Genomic DNA, 24,451 nt, shown 5'->3' with positions numbered 1-24,451 from the left:
GAAAGGCAGGGAGAAAGAGAGACAGGGGGACAGATAGACAGGTGGACAGACACAAACACAAACGTATCACTATGATGACATCACGCAACACCTATTCCCCCTTACCACAGGGCTGGGACTCTGAAATAAGGAAATGACATCGACGGCTATTTACACTCCAGGATTATTGCTTTTCTCCCAATATGAAAGGAAGATACTTCACTGGGGGAGTTTCATTTGGAAGACTCTAAAAGGTATGTCTTGCCTTGTGGACAATCATGAGCTTCTCCCGGTTAATAGAGCTTCATTCATTTAATCTGCAAGGCCCATATCAATGACGTCTCCTAGAATTGTCTACTGGAACTCTTCTACTGGAATCCACAAACCTTACGACAAGAGGAAAGCATAGACGACAAAGTCTGCTTCTATTTCAGTGAGTGTGTTTCACGCTGGCCTTCTGACAAACGCGGAGGTAGCGAAAGAAGTGGAAGTGAGACAGTGGCAACGAGAGGTACACCGCGTCCTCATCGTGACAGACGTGGCTGTAATGCTCCTTGCATCCGTGTGTGTCACATGAAGCAAGACACCACTCCAATCAAATCAAATTCTATTATAATCTAAATGACCCTGGGGGGGGGGGGCAGTACCAACACCACGGCTACATTTCCCCTGGTACCGAGTTGAGGCCCAGTTGATGCAGGAACATGTTTCTCTCAGGCGCTTTTAGCCCCGCCGCGGAATATGTCCCAGATGGCGCCCTATTCCCTTTATAGTGCACCAGTTGTGACAAAAGTAGTGCAGTATACAGGGAATAGGATGTTGTTTGGGACGCACGCCGATCTGACCTCAGTCCGCAGTGCAAAGCAGACTTTGCTACCGCTCTCGGCTAGAGCAACACACAGGGGTGTGAACAGCGCTCCCAACGTGCAAGGTGAGGGGTTTGGCACTCGAGGGATCAAAAAAACATGGTGCACATGCCTCCGTAGCAAGAGCAGACGCAGCAGTCCACTGAATCTGAGGGTCCATTGTAGAGTGGTCCGTGTAGCCGTGTAGCTTAACGGCTAAGGCTCTGGATGTCTGCCCAGGGGTGCTTTCTGTTTGACTAGTAAGAGGACACTAATGTTGACCCAGCACTATATAGAAGCCCAGTAAGCACTGTTAGTGCCAGTGGGTCATATTCAGTCGGTACCAAACGGGCCGAAACGGGGAGGGATCTACCAGGATTCATCCAATGAGAAACCACGGTGTGCAGTCATGAATACGACCCTAGTGCCTATTGAGCCGCTTACCTTGGGTCCTTCTGGATGCTGTCTATGGAGGGCGAGCGGGTGGTCCCGTCGTCCATGACGACCGGCTGCCGGGCGTAGTTGCCCTCAGAGGGCCGGTACTGGGCAGAGCGGTAGGGCTCGGCGTACGAGGCTGTGGAGTTCAGAGCGTAGTTGCTTCTTTGGTACATCATGGCATTGCGCTGGCTGGAGGTCCTCTGGACGGTCCCCACGCCTGGAAAGACAAAGGAAAACAATTCAGATTGATTTGAACAGGGGGACAGAGAGACACTCACCAGCTTCCAGACCTATACTACACTAGACCTGCCTGAGTTAGCGAAGATTAGCAGTGTTGTTCAAACTACTTCACCTAGAGGATGTGTCCCAAATCGTACCCTAATTCCTTTATAGTGCACTACCATTGACCACGGCCCAAAGGGCTCTGGTTAAAAGTAATGCAATATATAGGGAATAGGGTGCCATTTGAGACACACAGAGACGTGTTGACCACAGGAGGTTGGTGGCACCTGAATTGGGGAGGACGGGTCACGTGGTAATGGCTGGAGCAGAATGGGTGGAATGGTATCAACAACATCAAACACATGGTTTCCATGTGTTTGATGCCATTCCATTCGCTCCGTTCCAGCCATTATTATGAGCCGTCCTCCCCTCAGCAGCCTCCACTGGTGTTGACATGAGTATTTGGTATTTTATTAAGATCCCCATTAGCTACAGCCAAAGCTACACTTCCTGGGGTCCACACAAAACATAAAACATCACATAATACACAACATTAATAGTCAATTACAGCTGAAGGACAGAACTATATAAAATTACATAATACATAACATTAATAGACAGGTACAGAACTACATACTGTACATTTAAAATAAGAAAACACACTTTCATATTTTTATGCCTTAGCAATCCATACAACATGTACGCATAATGACAGCTACACTGCAGTCATCCATTTTGTTAGATTTACTTACTGTTCAAATTGTAGGTCCTAATTCTAATCTCTCAGAACCAGTTGTTCTGTAAACACTAGGAAGAATTTCACAACATTAGGAGCCACCTGTGTCCTTGGTTCTCCCATTTGACGTCAAGACTATTAATAATAATAATGTGATTCGTAGATGTTACGGAATGCAAGTGCAACGAAAACAACAATGGAAATGCAACACTTCCTCCAGCTATAAGGCTTCAACCAAAGTGTTCACCCTGGCAACCGTGCTATTCCGTTGAGAAATGAGCTACAGAGGGAGTTTTCTCTCCAACTAACGGCTTCAATTTCATCTCTTACCTCAGCAACCGTGTTGGAGTTTCCTCCCGATAAAGTTTCAATTTAATCCTTCACTTTAGCTACATACGAGGACATTTCAGAGATCCATCACTCCACTCGGTTCAATAAATTGAACAGTCATCATTATCATCAGATGCGCTTCACTTTATGTCCGTCTTCTCGTCTAGGTATTTTTATTTAACCTTTATTTTGACAGGGAGTCGATGCTGAGATCAAGGTCTCTTTTCCAGGAGAAGCCCTGTACAACAAACACCACAATCCACTTCAAAATACAATAAACTACACATCAAAATTCACGTTATTATACGCAACAATACATGAAAAGTTCAACACAATCATAAGAAACAGACACATTCTGCAGTAAAAAAGGTTTTCTGAAAACAGTCTGAAATGCCCTAGAGGCACCAATTCCTCCAATTTTAAAGGGTATTGTAAGATAATTCCACACATAAGGTGCAAGGAAATGAAAGTCTGATTTACCTAACTCTCCAGAGCTAACCAACCCTGTGAACGGGCTTGATAACTTGTCATTTTCAATCTTAACAGTGATGTTCGGTAAGATGGGAGTGTTTGGTGTGATCTACGTGACTTCAAAGAGGTCCAGCCAACATTTTGGTAAAGAATACAGTGAAGAGTAATCAAACTGGGTCCTGGAATAAAATGAAGGGCACTGTGAAGATCCAAGAGTTTAAGAGAAGAGGCCGCTGCAATAGTATCACCATAATCAAGAACAAGTAGAAAAGTTGACCGCAAAATCTGATTCCTAGAGAGACAAGGTTTGCCTCAGTAAAAAAAGCCCACTTTAAATCTTAGGTTTCTTAACAAGCTCAGTCGTATTCTCTTTATAAACGGTAAATCGTCGTCAACCCAAATAGCAAGGTATTCGTATACGGGGACTCGTTTGATTACAGAACCATCCCATAAGTGATCCATCTGAGACAATCTTACGAGAACTTGAAGCATGTGTTTTAGAATCAGTAAAAACCTTGTCACAGCCAGGTCAGCAGTCGGGCAATTGTGTACGTGGTAATATTATCCACATATAGAAGAAATTCAAATGTTTTATCAGATTGACCAATATAGTGTAAAGTGTTACAGGCTACCACCCGTAAAAGGTTAGCTACGGTATAGTGTAATGTGTTACAGTCTACCACCCATAAAGGGTTAACTAAGGTATAGTGTAATGTGTTACAGTCTACCACCCATAAAGGGTTAGCTAAGATATAGTGTAATGTGTTACAGTCTACCACCCATAAAGGGTTAACTAAGGTATAGTGTAATGTGTTACAGTCTACCACCCATAAAGGGTTAGCTAAGGTATAGTGTAATGTGTTACAGTCTACCACCCGCAAAGGGTTAACTAAGGTATAGTGTAATGTGTTACAGTCTACCACCCATAAAGGGTTAACTAAGGTATAGTGTAATGTGTTACAGTCTACCACCCATAAAGGGTTAACTAAGGTATAGTGTAATGTGTTACAGTCTACCACCCATAAAGGGTTAGCTAAGATATAGTGTAATGTGTTACAGTCTACCACCCATAAAGGGTTAACTAAGGTATAGTGTAATGTGTTACAGTCTACCACCCGTTAAGGGGTAGCTAAGGTATAGTGTAATGTGTTACAGTCTACCACCCGTTAAGGGGTAGCTAAGATATAGTGTAATGTGTTACAGTCTACCACCCATAAAGGGGATATAAGTGTAATGTGTTACAGTCTACCACCCATAAAGGGTTAGCTAAGGTATAGTGTAATGTGTTACAGTCTACCACCCATAAAGGGTTAGCTAAGGTATAGTGTAATGTGTTACAGTCTACCACCCATAAAGGGTTAGCTAAGATATAGTGTAATGTGTTACAGTCTACCACCCATAAAGGGTTAGCTAAGGTATAGTGTAATGTGTTACAGTCTACCACCCATAAAGGGTTAGCTAAGGTATAGTGTAATGTGTTACAGTCTACCACCCATAAAGGGTTAGCTAAGGTATAGTGTAATGTGTTACAGTCTACCACCCATAAAGGGTTAGCTAAGATATAGTGTAATGTGTTACAGTCTACCACCCGTAAAGGGTTAGCTAAGGTATAGTGTAATGTGTTACAGTCTACCACCCATAAAGGGTTAGCTAAGATATAGTGTAATGTGTTACAGTCTACCACCCGTAAAGGGTTAGCTAAGGTATAGTGTAATGTGTTACAGTCTACCACCCGTAAAGAGTTAGCTAAGATATAGTGTAATGTGTTACAGTCTACCACCCATAAAGGGTTAGCTAAGATATAGTGTAATGTGTTACAGTCTACCACCCATAAAGGGTTAACTAAGGTATAGTGTAATGTGTTACAGTCTACCACCCATAAAGGGTTAGCTAAGGTATAGTGTAATGTGTTACAGTCTACCACCCGCAAAGGGTTAACTAAGGTATAGTGTAATGTGTTACAGTCTACCACCCATAAAGGGTTAACTAAGGTATAGTGTAATGTGTTACAGTCTACCACCCATAAAGGGTTAACTAAGGTATAGTGTAATGTGTTACAGTCTACCACCCATAAAGGGTTAGCTAAGATATAGTGTAATGTGTTACAGTCTACCACCCATAAAGGGTTAACTAAGGTATAGTGTAATGTGTTACAGTCTACCACCCGTTAAGGGGTAGCTAAGGTATAGTGTAATGTGTTACAGTCTACCACCCGTTAAGGGGTAGCTAAGATATAGTGTAATGTGTTACAGTCTACCACCCATAAAGGGGTTGGCTAAGATATAGCGTAATGTGTTACAGTCTACCACCCATAAAGGGTTAGCTAAGGTATAGTGTAATGTGTTACAGTCTACCACCCATAAAGGGTTAGCTAAGGTATAGTGTAATGTGTTACAGTCTACCACCCATAAAGGGTTAGCTAAGATATAGTGTAATGTGTTACAGTCTACCACCCATAAAGGGTTATCTAAGGTATAGTGTAATGTGTTACAGTCTACCACCCGTAAAGGGTTAGCTAAGATATAGTGTAATGTGTTACAGTCTACCACCCATAAAGGGTTAGCTAAGGTATAGTGTAATGTGTTACAGTCTACCACCCATAAAGGGTTAGCTAAGATATAGTGTAATGTGTTACAGTCTACCACCCGTAAAGGGTTAGCTAAGGTATAGTGTAATGTGTTACAGTCTACCACCCATAAAGGGTTAGCTAAGATATAGTGTAATGTGTTACAGTCTACCACCCGTAAAGGGTTAGCTAAGGTATAGTGTAATGTGTTACAGTCTACCACCCGTAAAGAGTTAGCTAAGATATAGTGTAATGTGTTACAGTCTACCACCCATAAAGGTTTAGCTAAGGTATAGTGTAATGTGTTACAGTCTACCACCCATAAAGGGGTTGGCTAAGATATAGCGTAATATGTTACAGTCTACCACCCATAAAGGGTTAGCTAAGATATAGTACGTGTCCTTTGGACTTGTTCATAAAATGAATAAATTCCCCTTGTTATGGAGTTTCCTCCAGTTCTCTTGGGGATTTTTCTCCGGGTCTCTTACGGATTTTTCTCCGGTTCTCTTACGGAGTTTCCTCCGGTTCTCAGAATCTTCTTTTGCATTTCTATTGTCATTCCCCGCACCACACACACACACACACACCCAGCAGCATCCACCAGTCAAACACAAAATAAGAATACACTTTCATACACTTAAATAAAACTTTGCTCTACTGAATAACAGTAAGTACTCAGTACTGGTACCCCGTGTATATAGCCAAGTTATCATTACTCATTATGTATTTATTATTACTTTTATTATTACGTGTTTTACTTTGCTATTATTTCTCCATGTTCTTCCTCTCTGCATTGTTGGGAAGTAAGCATCTCACTGTTAGTCCACACGTGTTGTTTACAAAGCACGTGACAAATAAAATGTGATTTTATTTGAGACTATCACATCACATTACGGAGGAGTACCTCCTTACTCTGCCGAGGCCGTTGCTTACAATCACTTCCTCTCAGCTGGCCCTGATATCCTGATGCCAAAGGCACATCTTATCTTTCACTTTCACCCAAATACCAGATGTGCTACAGAGGGACATGCTACCGCTATTTAGGTCGGAGATGTTGTGATGTGCTGCATTATTCGTTTTTTTGGTTGTTGTTTTTTTAAAAGCTACTTTTGCTGCCTGCTTGAGTGATTTGAAATTGCAGGGAGTTCTATGCCATCATGGCCCTATATATATGTTCTATAGCCACATTTTCCATAACCAGATCCAGCTTAGGTCTACAGCTTAAGGAATGATTTGTACGAAATACTATGCTCTTAGTCTTAGATATATTCAGGACTAGTTTATTGCTCTCCACCCATTCTGAAACGAACTGCAACTCGTTGGCATAGGGTGTGGCAGAGGGCGTAAAGCCGCAACACTTACGTTTTTCCGCTAACAGATTATGGTCAATCATTTCAAAAGGCTGCACCGAAATCTATCAGTACAGCTCCCACCATCTTCTTATTAAACAATGTATTACAGCAGTCATTCGTGTCAGTGTAGTACATGTAGAATGCCCTTCTCTATAGGAATGCTAAAAGTCTGTTTGTTCATAGATAAAGAACATTGTATTTGATCCAACACAATTCTTTCCAAAATTTTGCCAAGAGCTGGCAGTAGTCTTATTGGTCTGCTGATAGAACCAGAAAAGGGTGCTTTATAATTCTTGGGTAGCGGGATGACATTAGACCTGGAGGGAAGCGGAGGGAAAACCTTTTTCTCCAAGCTCATCTTGAAGATGTGAGAAATAGGAAAGGCAACATATTCCGCTACCATCCTCAGCAGCTTCCCATCTAAGTTGTCAATACCGGGCGGTTTCTCATTATTGAGGGCCAGGCACAATGTTTTAACCTCTTCCCCGCTAACTTTATGAAATGTTAATTGCCATTGCTTTTCTTGGCATTTTATGCATGAATATGATGGCCAACAGTTTGTTGTTGGCATTTCATGCCTGAGTTTGCCAATGAAGTAAGAGGCTTTCGAAATAATTGGTCACATCAAAGAGTTTTGTGATGAACGAGTCATCTGATTCGATAAAATACCGTGTTGAATGTGTCTTTCTGCCCATAATTTCATTTCAAGTTCTCCAAAGCTTCCCCCCCCATCATATTTTATATAATTTATCTTAGTTTCTTCTTCTTTATGTTGAGTTTAGCCACATCATTTCTCAATTTGCAGTAAGTCAGATGTGCAGACAGACTCATTACCCACTCCTTTTGCTTCCTTCTCATTCAACCATACAGTTTTGCAGCTCCTCATCAATCCATGGAGCCTTAACAGTTCTAACAGTCAGTTTCTTAACAGGTGCATGTTTATCAATAGCTGGAAGGAGCAATTCCATAAATGCTTGAAGTGCAGCGTCTGGATTCTCCTCATTACACACATCAGACCAATCCATCTTCTTTATATCTTCAGCATAGGAACCACGACCAAACTTTTCGTATGATCTCTTTACATATTATTTTAGGCCCTGCCTTTGGAACTTTGGCTTTTCTGGATAAAGCTATTATATTGTGGTTACTACATCCAACGGGTGTGGATACAAAGTTCTGCAGAATGAGTACAAATATAATCAATACACATGGGTGATATAGTACCTGGACTGTTTGTGAACACCCTGGCAGCTTGATCAATAACCTGAACTAGAAGTTGGTTACAGTGAGCTTCTTCTTTTTAAGCGGACAACTCAATGGGAAGCAGTCTATATTCCGGTCACTCAGAAAAGAGACCTGTCTGTTAACATCACATACACTATCAAGCGTTTCACACACATTATCCAAATACTGACTGTTCGCATTTGGCAGGCCGATAGCAGCACCCCAAAAGAATACGCTTTAGATGTGTCTGGTGAACCTGCAACCACAACACTTCGACAACCTTTGGCGTGAGATCTCCTCTGAGGTTCACAGGAATGTGTCTCTAAAAACATACAGGGACACCATATGCATTCCTGTCTCTTCTATAGATGTTATATCCCTGTATTGCTACTGCTGTGTTGTCAAAGGAAGGATCAAAGTGAGTCTCAGTGATGGCTAATATATGAATGTTATCTGAGGTTAGCAAGTCATTGATTTCATGAACCTTATTTCTTAGGCTGCCTATATTAATATGGGCTCTTTTTAGCCATTTCCTGGGTAGCTTATCAGAGATAAGCATCATGTGGGAAACCACAAACAAAGCAAGCCTCAATAGGGGTGCGGGGCTTAGACTATGAACCCCTCTGCTTGGTTCTCTCACCCCTTTCAGGCTTTTGGGTGGGAGGGTGGACAACGAGCCTGTCGGAGCAGATGTAAGCAACGTCCCCACGCTCTCTGTCAGCTTTAATGGCTGGTATCAGTTCTCTTCGCCTCTGGCACACAGTTTCAGCGTTGTCGTCGTTGAGGAAGATGCCGGTTCCTCTCAAGTTCTTGGCACTGTCCATAACAGCCACCTTTGTACCTCAGGAACTTTATCGCTATCGACCTGGGTTTGTCACCTGGATAGGTTTTTCAATCCTGTGGGCGCACTCCACCTCAATCTTCTTATGATCTATCGGCAGCTCTTCAATCATTTTCCTCACTTTCACCTCAGACTCCGTCCAGGTCTCGTTTGGAGACTCTGGGATTCCATCCACAACAATGCTATTTTGCCTTGATTGTCCTTCCAGTTAAGCCTGTATCCCTGTCATTACTAACACTGATTCACCGACAGTGTTGATACCTTTCCTCGTGGACTGAGAGTTAGTGGTCATGCTGCTGCAGTCCTTTTTCAACTCATCAAGCTGAAAACACACAAGGCTTTTTCACGCACACAGCAATGCCTCCAATCTGGTTCCACTTAACGACGAGGGTAAAACAGCACTCCCATGATTCCACACTATATAAGTCTCCTTCTTCAAAAGGGACTGTTTTTTTGAAAGAGGTAGGATTAAGCCAGGCAGATCCTGCAGGTTTTCTCACAGGGCTGCAGTCTTGCAGTAGGTGATCCAGCAACACTCCTCTTCTTATCCCTCTCTCCTGTCTGCTTCAGCGTGTTCGGAGGCCAGCTCCACACAGTGCAGTGAGCCCAGCCAAGTGTCCGGCACAGGAATAGACACACACAGCCCTTCCTATCTTGGTGAAACCGCACCTGCGCTAACGCCAGCTAAGCTAACACATAAACACACCAACAGGACATCCTTCCTTCGAATCTTCCAGGCAATGACAAAAATGTAGTCGACGAGCGTCTTGACTGTGTCACTGTCCATACAACAATGTCTATTTTTCTGCCCCCCTCTCTCCCTCCTCGCGTTGTGATATTGTGACCCTCTCTCCCTCCTCGCTTTGTGATATTGTGACCTAGTTTCTCTCACAATATCACACACACGCACACACACACACTCACAAACACACACACACACACACACACAGCCTGGCCCTTGACCGCCTTCCTGCTCCGAGCAGCACACATAGCCCACGTGACTGCGTGACAGCTTGACTGCTGCTCTCCTCTCCTCCGGTCACATTTCTATCCTAACATCCTGCAGGGACTGGGTCTGCATACGCTGCAAACAAACACACACAAGGCACACATACGACACTCACAGTACACACACACACAGTCCCTCCCACCAGAAACAGGACGTCAAATTGAAGCGGCCCTCCAAAAATCATTTTTTCCCACATCAATGCCCCGCTCTGCTTGGCAGTTCATAGGCCAGTCCAGACTTGCTGCCTTCGGGCTGTGCATACGGTGCATTCGGAAAGTATTCAGACCCCTTCACTTTTTCCACATTTTGTTACGTTACAGCCTTATTCTAAAATGGATTAAAACATTTTTTCCCCTCATCAATCTACACACAATACCCCATAATGACAAAGCAAAAATATTTGAAAATGTATTAAAAACAAAAAAAATGGAATATGACATATGCCTTTTCAAATCATGTCCAATCAATTGAATTCACCACAGGTGGACTCCAATCAAGTTGTAGAAACATCTCAAGGATGATCAATGGAAACAGAATGCACCTGAGCTCAATTTCGAATTTCATAGCAAAGGGTCTGAATACTTAAGTAAATAAGATATTTCTAGTTTTTGCAACAAACTTTCACTTTGTCATGATGGGGTATTGCTGAGAATTATATATATTTTTGAATCCATTTTAGAATAAGGCTGTAACGTAACAAAATGTGGAAACAGTCGAGGGGTCTGAATACTTTCAGAATGCACTGTAGGTTATGGGGGTGACTCAACTAGCACACCGCAGAAAAAAACGCCCACGGCAAATATCCGGAAATATCACTAAAACTCACATTTGTCTTTTCTTACCAGCACAGACTTTACTGACGGCTGTTTTATTGAGGATTTGTTGACTTACTATGTCGGTGACATGTGGTTGCCTCACCTTGCTATCTGAAAGGGATACCGCGAGTCTCTGTATGCAATACCTGTAGACATGGTATCTATAGGTTCATTTGACTCTGGGTATGTAGAATTACCTTGCAGTATCCCTTTAGGATGAATGTGGTACCTTTGAGTTGCTCTGGAAAAGGGCATCTGCTAAATGACTAAAATGTATATGTAGAAAAGTGTCCCTTAATCAACAAAGTTATACTTTATGTAACTACAGATCAATTCTCATAGTTACTTAAGTAAACAAATAATGGCTACAAGCCACCACTTTTAAAGTCTACTAAAAAAATCTTATAAGGGAAAAAAAAAAAACACTCCATCTCTAAAATGCTACAAAATCAGCATTGATCAGCATTTGCATTCTAGCCGTACCTGAGTTTGGCAATGTTCTTTTTCTGCGCCAGGAATCAATATAGCCATTTAGCATAAATAACCCTGGTTCTCACGAGAAATACACCAGAAATACTGCAGATAAAGAATGTTGCCGTAGAAAAAGGCCATTCAAATGTAATTTCACACCGTAACAAAGAGTGCTTGGGGATGAAATTCGTTTTTTTTTCTCTTCTAATGAGGCCCAAACCTCCTTTTTTCTATTCCTCTCAATATAGCTGGGCGCAAGCACATTATGGGCCCTTATCGTTATCTGAGAGGCTTCTTCTGAGCATCAATATAATTTATTACTGGACTTCTGGGTCAGGGAGGATCTCAGGTCTGCTGAATAGAGGATGCTGAATTAGGTGAGTGCTGGAGGACGAGGGACGATGAGGGGGGTGAGGAGAGAATGCTAACTTCCCAAACACAAACCGCTGGCAGTGGCTGCAATGTCTGAGTCCCAAATGGCACACGATTCTCCATGGGCCCTGATCAAAAGTAGTGCACTAAATAGGGTGCCATTTGGGGCACGGGCTGGGCATGTCCTACTTTTAGGCCCTGGTCAAACAAAAGTAGTGCACTTAATATGTAATTGGGTGCCGTTTAGGATGCAGCCTGTGTGTGGACATCCTACTGTCCCCTGGCCCCTCATCCCTCTTCTCATTATGAGTGTGACACACAGGTAATTGACTCTTTTGTGGCTTTAGTATCAGCCCATGCCTGTCTCCTCTCCTGTCTCAGCCCCATCTTTGACAGAGGAGGGAGGAAGGGAAGGATGGAGAGACAGGCTAGCATGCAGACTGGCTGGGCTGGAGGGCTGGATGGCTGTCTGGCTTGGGCACAAAGTGTTCCCGAGTGAGATTGAGTGAGTGAGAGAGTGTGAAAGAGAGTGAGTGAGTGAGTGAAAGTGAGAGAGAGAGAGAGACAGAGAGAGACAGAGAGAGACAGAGAGAGAGACAGAGAGAGAGACAGAGAGAGGCAGAGAGAGAGACAGAGAGACAGAGAGAGAGAGAGAGAGACAGAGAGAGAGAGAGAGAGAGAGAGAGACAGAGAGAGAGACAGAGAGACAGACAGAGAGAGAGAGAGACAGAGAGACAGAGAGAGAGAGAGAGAGACAGAGAGAGAGATCATCTGGGCTAGAGTGGGGATCTAACATATATAAACCATGACAGAGTCATTTTAAATGAAGGATACTGCTCTCTCCTCAACATCTGTTTCTCACTAATGCTGCCTGTCTGTCCTCACTGCTGATCAAATCTGCTTATTAATGCCTTGATACCATATTGTTTACATTAGTGTTCTCATCAGTGCACACAGAGACGACAATAGGGTTGCAAAATTCCAGGAACTCTCCCAAAACTCCCAGGTTTTTCCAGAAATTCCAGTTGAAAGATTCTTGGAATTAGGAAGGAATAAACAGGAAATCCGGGAATCCCCAACCAGGATTACTGGAAAACCTGTGAATTTTGTGAAAGTTACAGGCATTTTACAGGCCTGGTCATGTGGTTACTGTACCTGAGGGCCCCCTGTAGATGGCGCTCTGCGAGGCATGGTTGAGGTCCACGGGGCCCTGGTGGCTGGGGCTGCGGTACAGGGGCCCATGGAAGGTTCTGTCCTCGTAAATGGGCGTGATGTGTCGGTCAGGGGACATGGCTGACCTCAGGTCCTGGCCCAGCTGGCTGTGCTGACTGGCGTACGAGCTCCGCATGCCTAGAGGGATAGGGGAGGGAGGCGAGGGAGCGTAAGTCTGCATCCCAAATGACAACTTATTCCTGATATAGTGCAATAGTTTTTGGGCCTTGGTCAAAAGTAGGGCACTATAGAGGGGAGAGTGCCCAAGACAGTAGTACAGGTTCCGGGTTAGAGACTGCCACCGGCCTCGTGCATCTCCCAGTGTGTCACCCCTAATCACCATTATCATCACACAGTGACAGCACTGGAGCCACTACACAGCAGCACACACCACAGATAGGGATCAACTGCGATGATTCAGGCACTCTGGAATTGCTAGCGAGAGCTCAGAGGAAAAACTCTGCGTTACCCGCGTTGGAGTTTGACATTTAAGCCGCTAAAGTCTTAATTGAAAGGAATTCATCGCTCATTTCCAATTCTGTGTAATGCTAAAGGCAGTAGCTTTTTCAGTTTTTCATGCCACACCGCCCCAGCTCTCATCTCCACCCTCTCTCAATGATTCATCTTATTAGTTAACACACTCTCTTCTCTCTAGCAACTTAGCTGGGAAAATGTACTCTTAGCCATACTTCTCATAGCACCTATCTGGCCTAGGAGGGGAAAAAGAGTGAAATAGAACCCAAAGCCTCAATCACTAGTTGAAACCGCCCAGCATAATTTTTCAGTATGAGAGGCCACAAATGGGAAGAGTACCAAATGGCACCCTATTCCCTATGTAGGAAGGGATTAGTGTTCCATTTAGAATGCCGCCCCGTGCCTTGACAGGATAGAAGTTGCCTTCCCCATTCTCAGGCTTTGTAGTGAGAGAGAAGATATATAGGCTAGTAGAACAAGGCTGAGCCATAAAAATGTCAGGATGTGGCCAAGCGTGTTTCTGCAAATGGAGAGGGGGGTTCTCTTCCCCATAAACTCATCTACCAGGGGGAAACCCCACTGAGGTCAGTCAAATTACAAATTCACACCAGATTAATTACTATGACGATAGTATTTGGGGGAGTCGCAACGCAGCATGGCTGACTAGCTGACTGACACGAGGGCCGGTCGGTCCAAATGTGGAGCAATTTCAGCATCCCAAATGGCACCCTATTCTCTGCTTTTGACTGGAAATCGATAAAAGTAGTGGACTATACAGGGAATAGGGTACCATTTGGGACGCATCCCAAGCCGACAGCCATTATGAAGCATATGCTGCTCTGCATCCACACATATAAATCCGAAGCTCCAGGGCCATGATGCTAACGCCACGATACTCTCCGATCTCCTCAGCTTCAGGCAAATGAATCCCAACACACATGGCTCATGTGACGTAAAGTCGCACCAAGGGGTCTTCACTCCCCTCAACTCGACTCCCCCAGCCCCAGTGCGAGAGAGACCGCAGTGGCCGACTCACTGAACAGTCACTGCCCACGTCCCTCGCTTCAATAGAGCGGGCGCCGGTCCAACACTGCCCGGCGAGCTGAGGCTCCAAAGCTGCTCAACACTGACGCTGTCATGCATTAACGAAATGAATTAGGGATTCTTATCGGAGTTCAAGACAGCGAAAAGGAATAAATAAATATGAAATATATACGTCTTTCTCCAGGAGAGTTGAAGCCCAGTGAGGCAGCTAGATATATACTCAGTAGCAGCACACTGTTCTCCTCCGCCTTAGAAACAGGACCAAATAAACATGACCTCTGGGGCATCCGCAGTGTGCCTTCAGCTGTGGACAGAGGGGGGGGGGGGGTATTGCAACAGCGAGACCCCTGATAACCTCCAGCTTCGCACACTAACTAATGAACAGCTAAACGACAAGCCAGTGGAGACTAAACCCTATTCAAACAGTTTACTGGGCGACACGGAAAGCATAGCTAATGCCATCCTCTAAAACGGTAAGAGGTAGTGACATCTATTGCATTGCTTCAGAGAGGACGGGAAGGGAAAGGACTCAGGCTACACAACTCCACAAACTTTCTCAAAATTCCCTGGTTTCCCTCCTGGTTCCGGGAAACTTCTAACTGGGATTTCCTGGAAAACCTGTGAATTTGGGTGAAATTACAGGACATTTCCAGCCCAAGGTGGGACTTGTCATTGGCGAGGTTAATGTGTGCTGATGTGGCGACACGCCCGGCAGTGGCTCAGTCAATCAATCTGCAGCGCTTCGGACGCTTCGGTGTTCTTTCCGTCTGGAAGTAAATCGCTTCAGCTTCTCTTGTTTAAATGTTGCCAACGAGAGAGGGGGGAATATCAATGAGTCGGTGTAGGACACCACATCACAGCCTGCCACAGCCCAATAATCAGCTAAACCCATCAAACATAAGGAAGGCTTTCAGTAGAACTGTAGCTGGAGAGGAGAGAGGGAGGAGAGGAAGAAGTCTCCCAGAGACAAGAGCATCCATGCATATCCATCCCGCTCTGCTCTGCAGGCTCTCTCTCTCCCTCTCCCTCCCTTCATCTCTCTCTCTCTCTCTCTCTCTCTCTCTTTCTCGCTCTCTTAACAGCACCATTATAAACCTTAGCACGCTAATCCCTGTGCCTGTATTCTGCTTCCCTGGTGAAATGTAGCATTCAGGTTCGGAAGCAGCCTCAAATTGTCTCTGAAAATAATATATGACTGTCTGTGATGAACATTCATGGCGTGTTATACTTGTTTAATGCTGCCTTAACCTCCTCCTGTGGCCCTAACAGCACTTGGCAGAGGCCAGACGTACTGTAGGGAGGTGGTGGTTTGGCACACCGACTCCGCAGAAACAAACATTTAAATGGATGCAGCTGACTTACATTCCTGGTCCAAAATAATTCTCAAAACCTTTTCCCAACAAGGGAGTAAGAAAAGCAAAATCCATGAAAACAATCTGTTCCGCTCCCAAGAAGAAGATTACACAAGTATGAAAAGCTGGAAGCTTTAACTCTACACCAGTGTGTCCGTAAACCAAAGTGTTTACGTTGGGCGTGGGCTGAGCACCCCACCTGCGTAGAGGCTGTGGATCGCCATTTCCCTTTGCTCTCCTCCAGTGCTCTGAAATGGACATCGGGCATAATGGCCAAGAGACGATTTGTCTTCATCTTCCAATTTTCATCAGGAGAGAGGAGAAATGACTTCCTGCCAACGCTGCAGCAGGTGGGGGAAGAGGAGGGGAGACCAGGGAGGGGGCGGATCGTGGTCTGGCTCTGGCCAGAGACAGAGAGAGGGCTGCAGCCTGCAGACTGCAGGTCGGACTCAGGTTTCAACTGACCGGTGGCATTTGTCGACTGAATGCAAATGAGCGAGGGCGTGTGAACATCCACATCCCTTTCACTGCTACTGCAGACATAATCCACAGGTCACACAGGCAGTTCTGGCCCAGATGACCATAGGAGAGCAACTGTGCTATGCTGCACATATTTAATTTTGGATTAGAGATGCTTAATGTGAGCCTGGAAGGAGAGTTACAGTCTTACCAGACACCTAGGTATTTGTAGTTGTCCACATAAGTCAGAACCGTCCAGAGTAGGGCAGGTGCGGGCAGCATGCATTTAGAGCATGCATTTAGTTTTACATGCATTGTATGGCATGTATGGAGGTTTGCTAACACAGTGTCCAGAGAAGGGCCAGATGTATACAGAATGGAGTCGTTTGCATAGAGGTGGATCAGAGAGTCACCAGCAGCAAGAGCGACATCATTGATATATACAGAGAAAAGTCTGGCCCGAGAATTGAACCCTGTGGCACTCCCATAGAGACTTCCAGAGGTCTGGACAACAGGCCCTCTGATTTGACACACTAAACTCTATCAGAGAAGTAGTTGGTGAACCAGGAGAGGCAGTCATTTGAGAAATCAAGGCTATTGAGTCTGCCGATAAGAATGCGGTGATTGACAGAGTCAAAAGCCTTGGCCAGGTCGATGAAGACGGCTGCACAGTACTGTCTTTTATCAATGGTGGTTATGATATCGTTTAGGACCTTGAGCGTGGCTGAGGTGCACCCATGACCAGCTCGGAAACCAGATTTCATAGTGGAGAAGGTACGGTGGGATTCGAAGTGGTCGGTGATCTGTTTGTTAACTTGGCTTTCGAAGATTTTAGAAAGGCAAGGCAGAATGGATATAGGTTTATAACAGTTTGGGTCTAGAATGTCTCCCCCTTTGAAGAGGGGGATGACCGCGGCAGCTTTCCAATCTTTGGGGATCTCAGACGATAAGAAAGAGAGGTTGAACAAGCTAGTAATAAGGTTTGCAACAATTTTGGCGGATAATTTTTGATAGAGAGAGTCCAGATTGTCTAGCCCACCTGATTTGTAGTGATCCAGATTTTGCAGCTCTTTCAGAACATCAGCTGTCTGGATTTGGGTGAAGGAGAAGCGGTGGGGGTTTGGGCCAGTTGCTGCGGGGGGTGCAGAGCTGATGGCCGGGGTAAGGGTAGCAAGGTGGAAAGCATGGCCAGCCGTAGAAAAATGCTTATTGAAATTTTTCGATAATCGGATATCGGTGATGACAGTGTTTCCTAGCCTCACTGCAGTGGGCAGCTGGGAGGGGGTGCTCTTATTCTCCATGGACTTTACAGTGTCCCAAAACTTTTTGGAATTAGTGCTACAGGATGCAAATTTCTGTTTGAACAAGCTAGCCTTAGCTTTCCTAACTGACTGTGTATATTGGTTCTTGACTTCCATGAAAAGTTGCATATCGCTGGGGCTATTTGATGCTAATGCAGTACACCACAGGATGTTTTTGTACTGGTCAAGGGCAGTCAAGTCTGGGGTGAACCAAGGGCTATATCTGTTCCTAGTTCTACATTTTTTGAAAGGGGCATGCTTATTTAAGATGGTGAGGAAAGCACTTTTAAAGAGCAACCAGGCATCCTCTACTGATGGGATGAGGTCAATATCCTTCCAGGATACCCGGGCCAGGTCGATTAGAAAGGCCTGCTTGCTGAAGTGTTTTAGGGAGCGTTTGACAGTGATGAGGGGTGGCCGTTTGACTGGCGGACCCATAGCGGATGCAGGCAATAAGGCAGTGATCGCTGAGATCCTGGTGGAAGACAGCAGAGGTGTATTTAGAGGGAAAGTTGGTCAGGATGATATCTATGAGGGTGCTCATGATTACAGATTTAGGGTTGAACCTGGTAGGTTCCTTGATAATTTGTATGAGATTGAGGGCATCTAGCTTAGATTGTAGGACGGCCGGGGTGTTAAGCATATCCCAGTTTAGGTCACCTAACAGTACGAACTCTGAAGATAGATGGGGGGCAATTCATTCACATATGGTGTCCAGGGCACAGCTGGGGGGGGGGGGGGGCTCTATAACAAGCGGCAATGGTGAGGGACTTATTTCTGGAAAGGTGGATTTTTAAAAGCAGAAGCTATTGGGCTTGACTGGCCAAAGAGACCAATCTGTTTGCAGACTTTGCACCTTGGAGAAAGAGGTTTAAAAAGCCATTTGTGTCTGGGAGAGAGAGATCATCAGTCACCGTATGTGGATTATGGCCATCAGCACGAGAGTGAGTGAGTGAGAGAGAGAGAGAGAGAGAGAGAGGGACACACACACACACACACTGGGCAATACAGTGATATAATGGCCTCGTGGAGATTATTATTCTTGGGCCCTGATTTACAAAAGTTCAAGAAAGTAATGGGAAAGTAATGGGAAAGTAATGGGAAAGTAATAGGAAAGTCATGGGAAAGTAATAGGAAAGTAATGGGAAAAGCACAGACTTACTTGGTCCGGGAAAAGATAACTCTACATTTGAAGGCATTTCTCCACTGCCCTATGTGAATGGGGGTTTTAATGCTTGTAAAAGGAAATAGATTGAAAATGACGATCATGCTACGAACAGAAAGGTGACACGCTTCGTCCCCACAGAAAAAAAACATACATGCCATGCTCAGACACTAATCTAGGGAGAAGTTGCCCCTAGACGCTGATCTTGAGTCAGTTGAGTCATTTTTCCCACTAATGGTTAAGGTCATGACAGGAAGCTGGTTCCTAGATCTGTACCGAGGGGAAACTTCACCCCGGACCCAAGCACATAATGAGTGGAGGGCAACATGATGAAGTTAGAATTCACCTTGAAGGTCATCATCGACCAGGAGGTCTGTCGATATCCAATGGCGGCAGGAAAAGTTGGTAAAAAAACAACAACACACACATCGCAACCTTTTCATGATAAAAACATGGAGAAATATTGCTGCAATCTGGGACTAAAGGCTATGCATTGTCAGGGACCTCACGAGATGTATTGCGATTCTCACAATTATATATGTTTTGCAGTTGGATGCTGTGATTTTATTATTTGCGAGGGACAAGAGGGATGAGAGCAGGAGATGAACAAGCTATAGGATGAAAAATACCAGAGCATTGGCACAGGTACGGGAAAAAAAACACGTTTATACTCGGAGTCAAGTATAAATGTCCAAATATATACTGTATATCGTCCAAAATATATATATTTTTAAATCGGGATATGTAACTGTTTTTAATTTTTTTTCACTCGTGGGACAGTTGAAATAAGACAAAGTAACACAAAGTCATATGAATATTCGTTTAAAGACGGGCACCATAGACCGTATATAAATGACGGCAGGCACTCAGTAAAATGAGATAGGCCTTGTACCAGAAATTGGCTGCATGCATTCTATATTCATCTGCAAAGCCGCCCATTATGAAAACAGGAATCATTTGTAACCCCTTCTTTTATAATCCCTGTGCCATTTTCATAATCTACCTACATGCTTATCTCCAGTAGATACCTAAAGCAGCAAAACGAGGAGTACTCAGGCTAAAAGGAAGAGGACAAACGAAGAGTACAAACTCTTACTGTAGTGATAAACGGCCCACAATAGCAGAGAATCCGGTTCCACTCTCTTCCAACAGCCCAGAGCACGAATGCATGCTTGGTTTCTAGCTTTGAGTGGAACACTCTAATCCAGGGGTGTCCAACCCTGTTCCTGGGGCGCTGTCCTCCTGTAGGTTTTCGTTCCAACCCAGTTGTAACTAACCTGGTTCAGTTCATGTGCTAATTAGGGTTGAAGTAAAAATGTACAGAATGGTATTTTTCTAGACACAGGCTTGGAGAACCCTGCATTAAACAACTATGTTTCATACAAGAACGCCTCAAAATATTAGAAATGATTCTGGAGTGGAAAACATGGTTGCATCCTTAATGGCACCCTATTCCCTACATAGTGCACTACTTTCAATCAGGGCCCATAGGGCTCTGGTCAGAAGTAATGGGACTATGTAGGGAATAGGGTGCCATTTGGGCCGTATACCACCTCTTATGACACTTTCTGAAGTTGCTGAGCCTGGTTTCCCATACTGCTTTGTACCAGGAAGAGAATCCCCTAGTGTGAGAAAATTATAGAACATAATTTCATTTAAACTGTTTTGCACCACAGGGATCATTTCTTCCAAAGAGGAACAAAAACTCGAAAGAAAATGTCTGATAACATGCACTACACAACCCTCGCGTCTCCAGCTCATTTCTGATGCAGTGGAAGAAGTAAAGCCTCGGCAGCAACAGAGGACAATCATTCTAGAATTCTTCTAGCATTCTTTCTACAGACTCCCTGTCAAGCAGCTAGTATTTACGGGGGTTTGAAATGTCAAGTCACACTCCTATGGCTGACAACCGCAAAGAGAAATTACAACAGATCTATCAATCAACACACAACATATGAATTACTTAGTGGAGCTGTCAACCAGAACACACTGATTCATCTCAGGGGGAGGGTATGCTGGCACCCTTCTTCATTTTAAATGAACCTGACAGGAGAAACTAAATCTAACTTGACTTGAACGCACGTATCTTATTTATGCAATTGGGATCAAATCGGATAACGTACACAAAACAACAAAGCCGAAACAGCAGCTTTGTCTTTGGTATGTCAAGACGTTATTCCTAGAAACGCCAGTCTATTCTCTAGTACCTCTAGCTCTAGGAGTTTTTCCGCAATGGGTGGAAGACTATTTGCATTCCTTCTAGTGCAATGGCAGTATATCTAACTGTGCCAAACCCTCTGGCGTTCCCCTTCAAACAGTGGCCTGTGGTTTATGACGCGAGTCTACATGAGAGAGAAAGGGGCCTTGGCCCATGCCACAGACTGACATGGCCCGCGTCCCGAATGGTACCTTATCCCCCTATATAGTGCGCCACTTTGGACCAGTGGTTGACCAGGGTCCATAGTGATCTGGTCAAAAGTAGTGCACTATGTAAGGATTAGGGTGCTATTTGGGACGGAGACAATGGCTCTCTGGGCTGTGTGCAGTGTCTCACTGTGTGTTGCAGCATGCCAATGGAAAAGCATTGACAGTAGCGCCACAGACTGGAGTGGAGAGGACGTTAAACGTACGTATCGTCAGAACAGCCTCAATTCGCCGGGGCACGGACTCTGCAAGGTGTCAAAAGCGTGTTGACTCCAATGGCTCCCACAGTTGTGACAAGTTGGCTGGATGTCCTTTGGGTGGTGGACCATTCTTGACACCAGTGGAGGCTGCTGAGGGGAGGACGGCTCATAATAATGGCTGGAACGGAGCGAATGGAATGGCATCAAACACATGGAAACCATGTGTTTGATGTTGTTGATACCATTCCACCCATTCTGCTCCAGCCATTACCACGAGACCCGTCCTCCCCAATTCAGGTGCCACCAACCTCCTGTGCTTGATACACACGAAAAGCTGTTGAGTGTGAAAAACCCAGCAGCGTTGCAGATCTTGACACAAACCGGTGTGCCTGGCACCTGCTACCATACCCCGTTCAAAGGCACTTAAATATTTTGGCTGGCCCATTCACACTCAGAATGGCACACATACACAATCCATGTCTCAGTTGTCTCAAGGTGTAAAAATCCTTCTTTATCCTCTCTCCTCCCCTTCATCTACACTGATTGAAGTGGATTTAACAAGTGACATCGCTAAGGCATCATAGCTTTCACCTGGATTCACCTCGTCAGTCTATGTCATGGAAAGAGCAGGTATTCCTAATGTTTTGTTCACTCAGTGCATATAGTGCACTACTTTTGACCAGCGCCCTGTTTCAAAAGTAGTGCACTATAGAGACAATAGGGTACAATTTGGGACGCATCCATTATCTCCTGCTCTGTGGAGGCATGCATGTATTATCTGTAGGGAGAGTAGACACTTCGAGAGAGTGAGCACACCCAATCTACTCAGCAAACTGGATGCAGTTTATCACAGTGCCATCCGTTTTGTCACTAAAGCACCTTATACCACCCACCACTGCGACCTGTATGCTCTAGTCGGCTGGCCCTCGCTACATATTCGTCGCCAGACCCACTGGCTCCAGGTCATCTACAAGTCCATGCTAGGTAAAGCTCCGCCTTATTTCAGTTCACTGGTCATGATGGCAACACCCACCCGTAGCACGCGCTCCAGCAGGTGTATCTCACTGATCATCCCTAAAGCCAACACCTAATTTGGCCGCCTTTCGTTCCAGTTCTCTGCTGCCTGTGACTGGAACAAATTGCAAAAATCGCTGAAGTTGGAGACTTTTATCTCCCTCACCAACTTCAAACATCTGCTATCTGAGCAGCTAACCGATCGCTGCAGCTGTACATAGTCTATCGGTAAATAGCCCAACCAATTTACCTACCTCATCCCCATACTGTTTATATTTATTTACTTTTCTGCTCTTTTGCACACCAGTATCTTTACCTGTACATGACCATCTGATCATTTATCACTCCAGTGTTAATCTGCAAAATTGTAATTATTCGCCTACCTCCTCATGCCTTTTGCACACAATGTATATAGACTCTCATTTTTTCATTTTTTTCTACTGTGTTATTGACTTGTTAATTGTTTACTCCACGTGTAACTCTGTGTTGTCTGTTCACACTGCTATGCTTTATCTTGGCCAGGTCGCAGTTGTAAATGAGAACTTGTTCTCAACTAGCTTACCTGGTTAAATAAAGGTGAAATAAATCAAATAAAATCTATATGGCCTTCTGGGTATTTGTGTACAAAGGGGAAGGCATAAGAACGGACCTGTGAGGTTGTCAGGCCGTGGGATCATCCTCTCGTAGACGTCGTAGCTCTGGGCTCCGTAGGGGTCTGCGTCGTGGTGGATCAACGAGCGAGGCAAGGTGGAGCCATAGTGCTGGGGCTGGGCCGTCATGCTGGAGCGCACCGGAGACGCCAACGACCCCACCGGCTGCTGGGTGAGGGGGCCGTCCACCATCGTTAAGGGAGACCCCATGCGCCCCGATGCCGACCCCAGGTAGGGCGAGGTGGCGCGGCTGGCGCTGCCCGAGCGGGAGTTGGCGCTGCCCATGCGGCGCAGGGCTGCAGGGGAGCTCTTCTGGGCGTTGAAAGGGGAGCCGGCGCGCTGCGCCGAGGGCAGGGTGGTGGAGAAGATACTGGACAGGGGCTTGGGCTCCGTCATGATGGGAGAACCGTAGTTGCTACCCATGGTGGCCCTCAGGGAGCCGCGAGAGGGGGACACACTGCTGCCGTAGGCCGGGGACTGGGTCCTGGAGGGCACCGAGCTCACCCTCCTCATGGCTCGACCCGGCGCTGTGGCGGTTAACAACGGAGCCTGCCAGAACGGACAAGGAGAAACTACTGAGGAACCCCCACACATTTTAACACCACATTTACTAGAGCCCTAACATCTATTTACGGTGATCTCCATTAGACATTCAACAAATATCTATGTCTATATATACATCTATATATATGTCTTTTGGGAGTATTCTAGGTTCTATTCATCTCTCTTTTCTCTAACTTCCCCCCCATCTCCCTGTGACTTGTGTGTAGCCGGCAGTAGCATCTGTGTGCTCAACACCAGTCAGTGTCTAAGTCACGACCATAGAGATGTACTAGAGAGCTCATCGCCTATCTTCGCCATTTCCGCTTCTGTGATAGCATGCGGCCCTCTATCCAACTCTATGGCCGGGACTGCCACAGACGGTGTGCCCTCTAAACAACTCCATGGTCGTGGCTGCCGCAGACGGTGTGCCCTCTGCTCCGTGTCCGTACCTGGACCTGAGCTTGGCCCTCAGCCCTGGCAGTCCTCAGGAGGGTGGAGGTGCCGCCTGTGCCTGGGTACGAGTGCTGCATTCTCAGCTCGGCCTTGGCCAGATTATTCTGGTTCTGGCTGCTGTAGTAGCTGCTGGCATCCTGGTAGCCACTGTCTGAGTACGAGTTCATCTGGGTGGAGCTGCGGGAGTTCCCTGTAGACCCTGAGAGAGAGAAGGAGAGAGGAAAGGAGGGCGAGAGGGACAGAAGGAGAGAGAGAGAAACATAGTGAGGGAGGGGAGAGAGAGGGAGAGTGGAGAGAGTGTGAGTGTCCTCAAAGCACTACATGACCTTTAGCTAGTCCACACAGTGCTAATGACCTCACACAGTGACTGTTTTCACCTGCCTACCCTTCCACACTGTAGCATCCACTGACTCATTCAAACTATAGAGAGAGGGAAGGAGGGAGACAGAACGAGAGAGAGAAAAAGAGACAGGAAAAGAAAAATGAGAG

The 24,451-nt window shown here is 45.3% G+C and overlaps 1 protein-coding gene across 4 annotated transcripts in view; it reads right to left on the bottom strand.

The window, feature by feature from the left end:
- Positions 1-24,451, bottom strand: part of LOC115141696 (plakophilin-4) — a 144,640-nt gene that overhangs the window by 28,900 nt on the left and 91,289 nt on the right. For all 4 annotated transcript variants that reach the window (XM_065005005.1, XM_029681019.2, XM_065005040.1 and 1 more), the window contains 4 exons: positions 23,959-24,161; positions 22,966-23,515; positions 12,827-13,021; positions 1,269-1,479 (listed from right to left, as the gene is read on the bottom strand). In XM_065005005.1, the coding sequence (XP_064861077.1) occupies positions 1,269-1,479; positions 12,827-13,021; positions 22,966-23,515; positions 23,959-24,161 (1,159 nt within the window). The remainder of the gene's footprint in view (positions 1-1,268; positions 1,480-12,826; positions 13,022-22,965; positions 23,516-23,958; positions 24,162-24,451) is intronic.

The sequence above is a fragment of the Oncorhynchus nerka genome, linkage group LG1 (genome assembly GCF_034236695.1).
Source record: "Oncorhynchus nerka isolate Pitt River linkage group LG1, Oner_Uvic_2.0, whole genome shotgun sequence".
Lineage (NCBI taxonomy): Eukaryota > Metazoa > Chordata > Actinopteri > Salmoniformes > Salmonidae > Oncorhynchus > Oncorhynchus nerka.
Note: the sequence above shows the minus strand (reverse complement) of the source record. Positions and strands in the feature narration are given on the sequence as shown.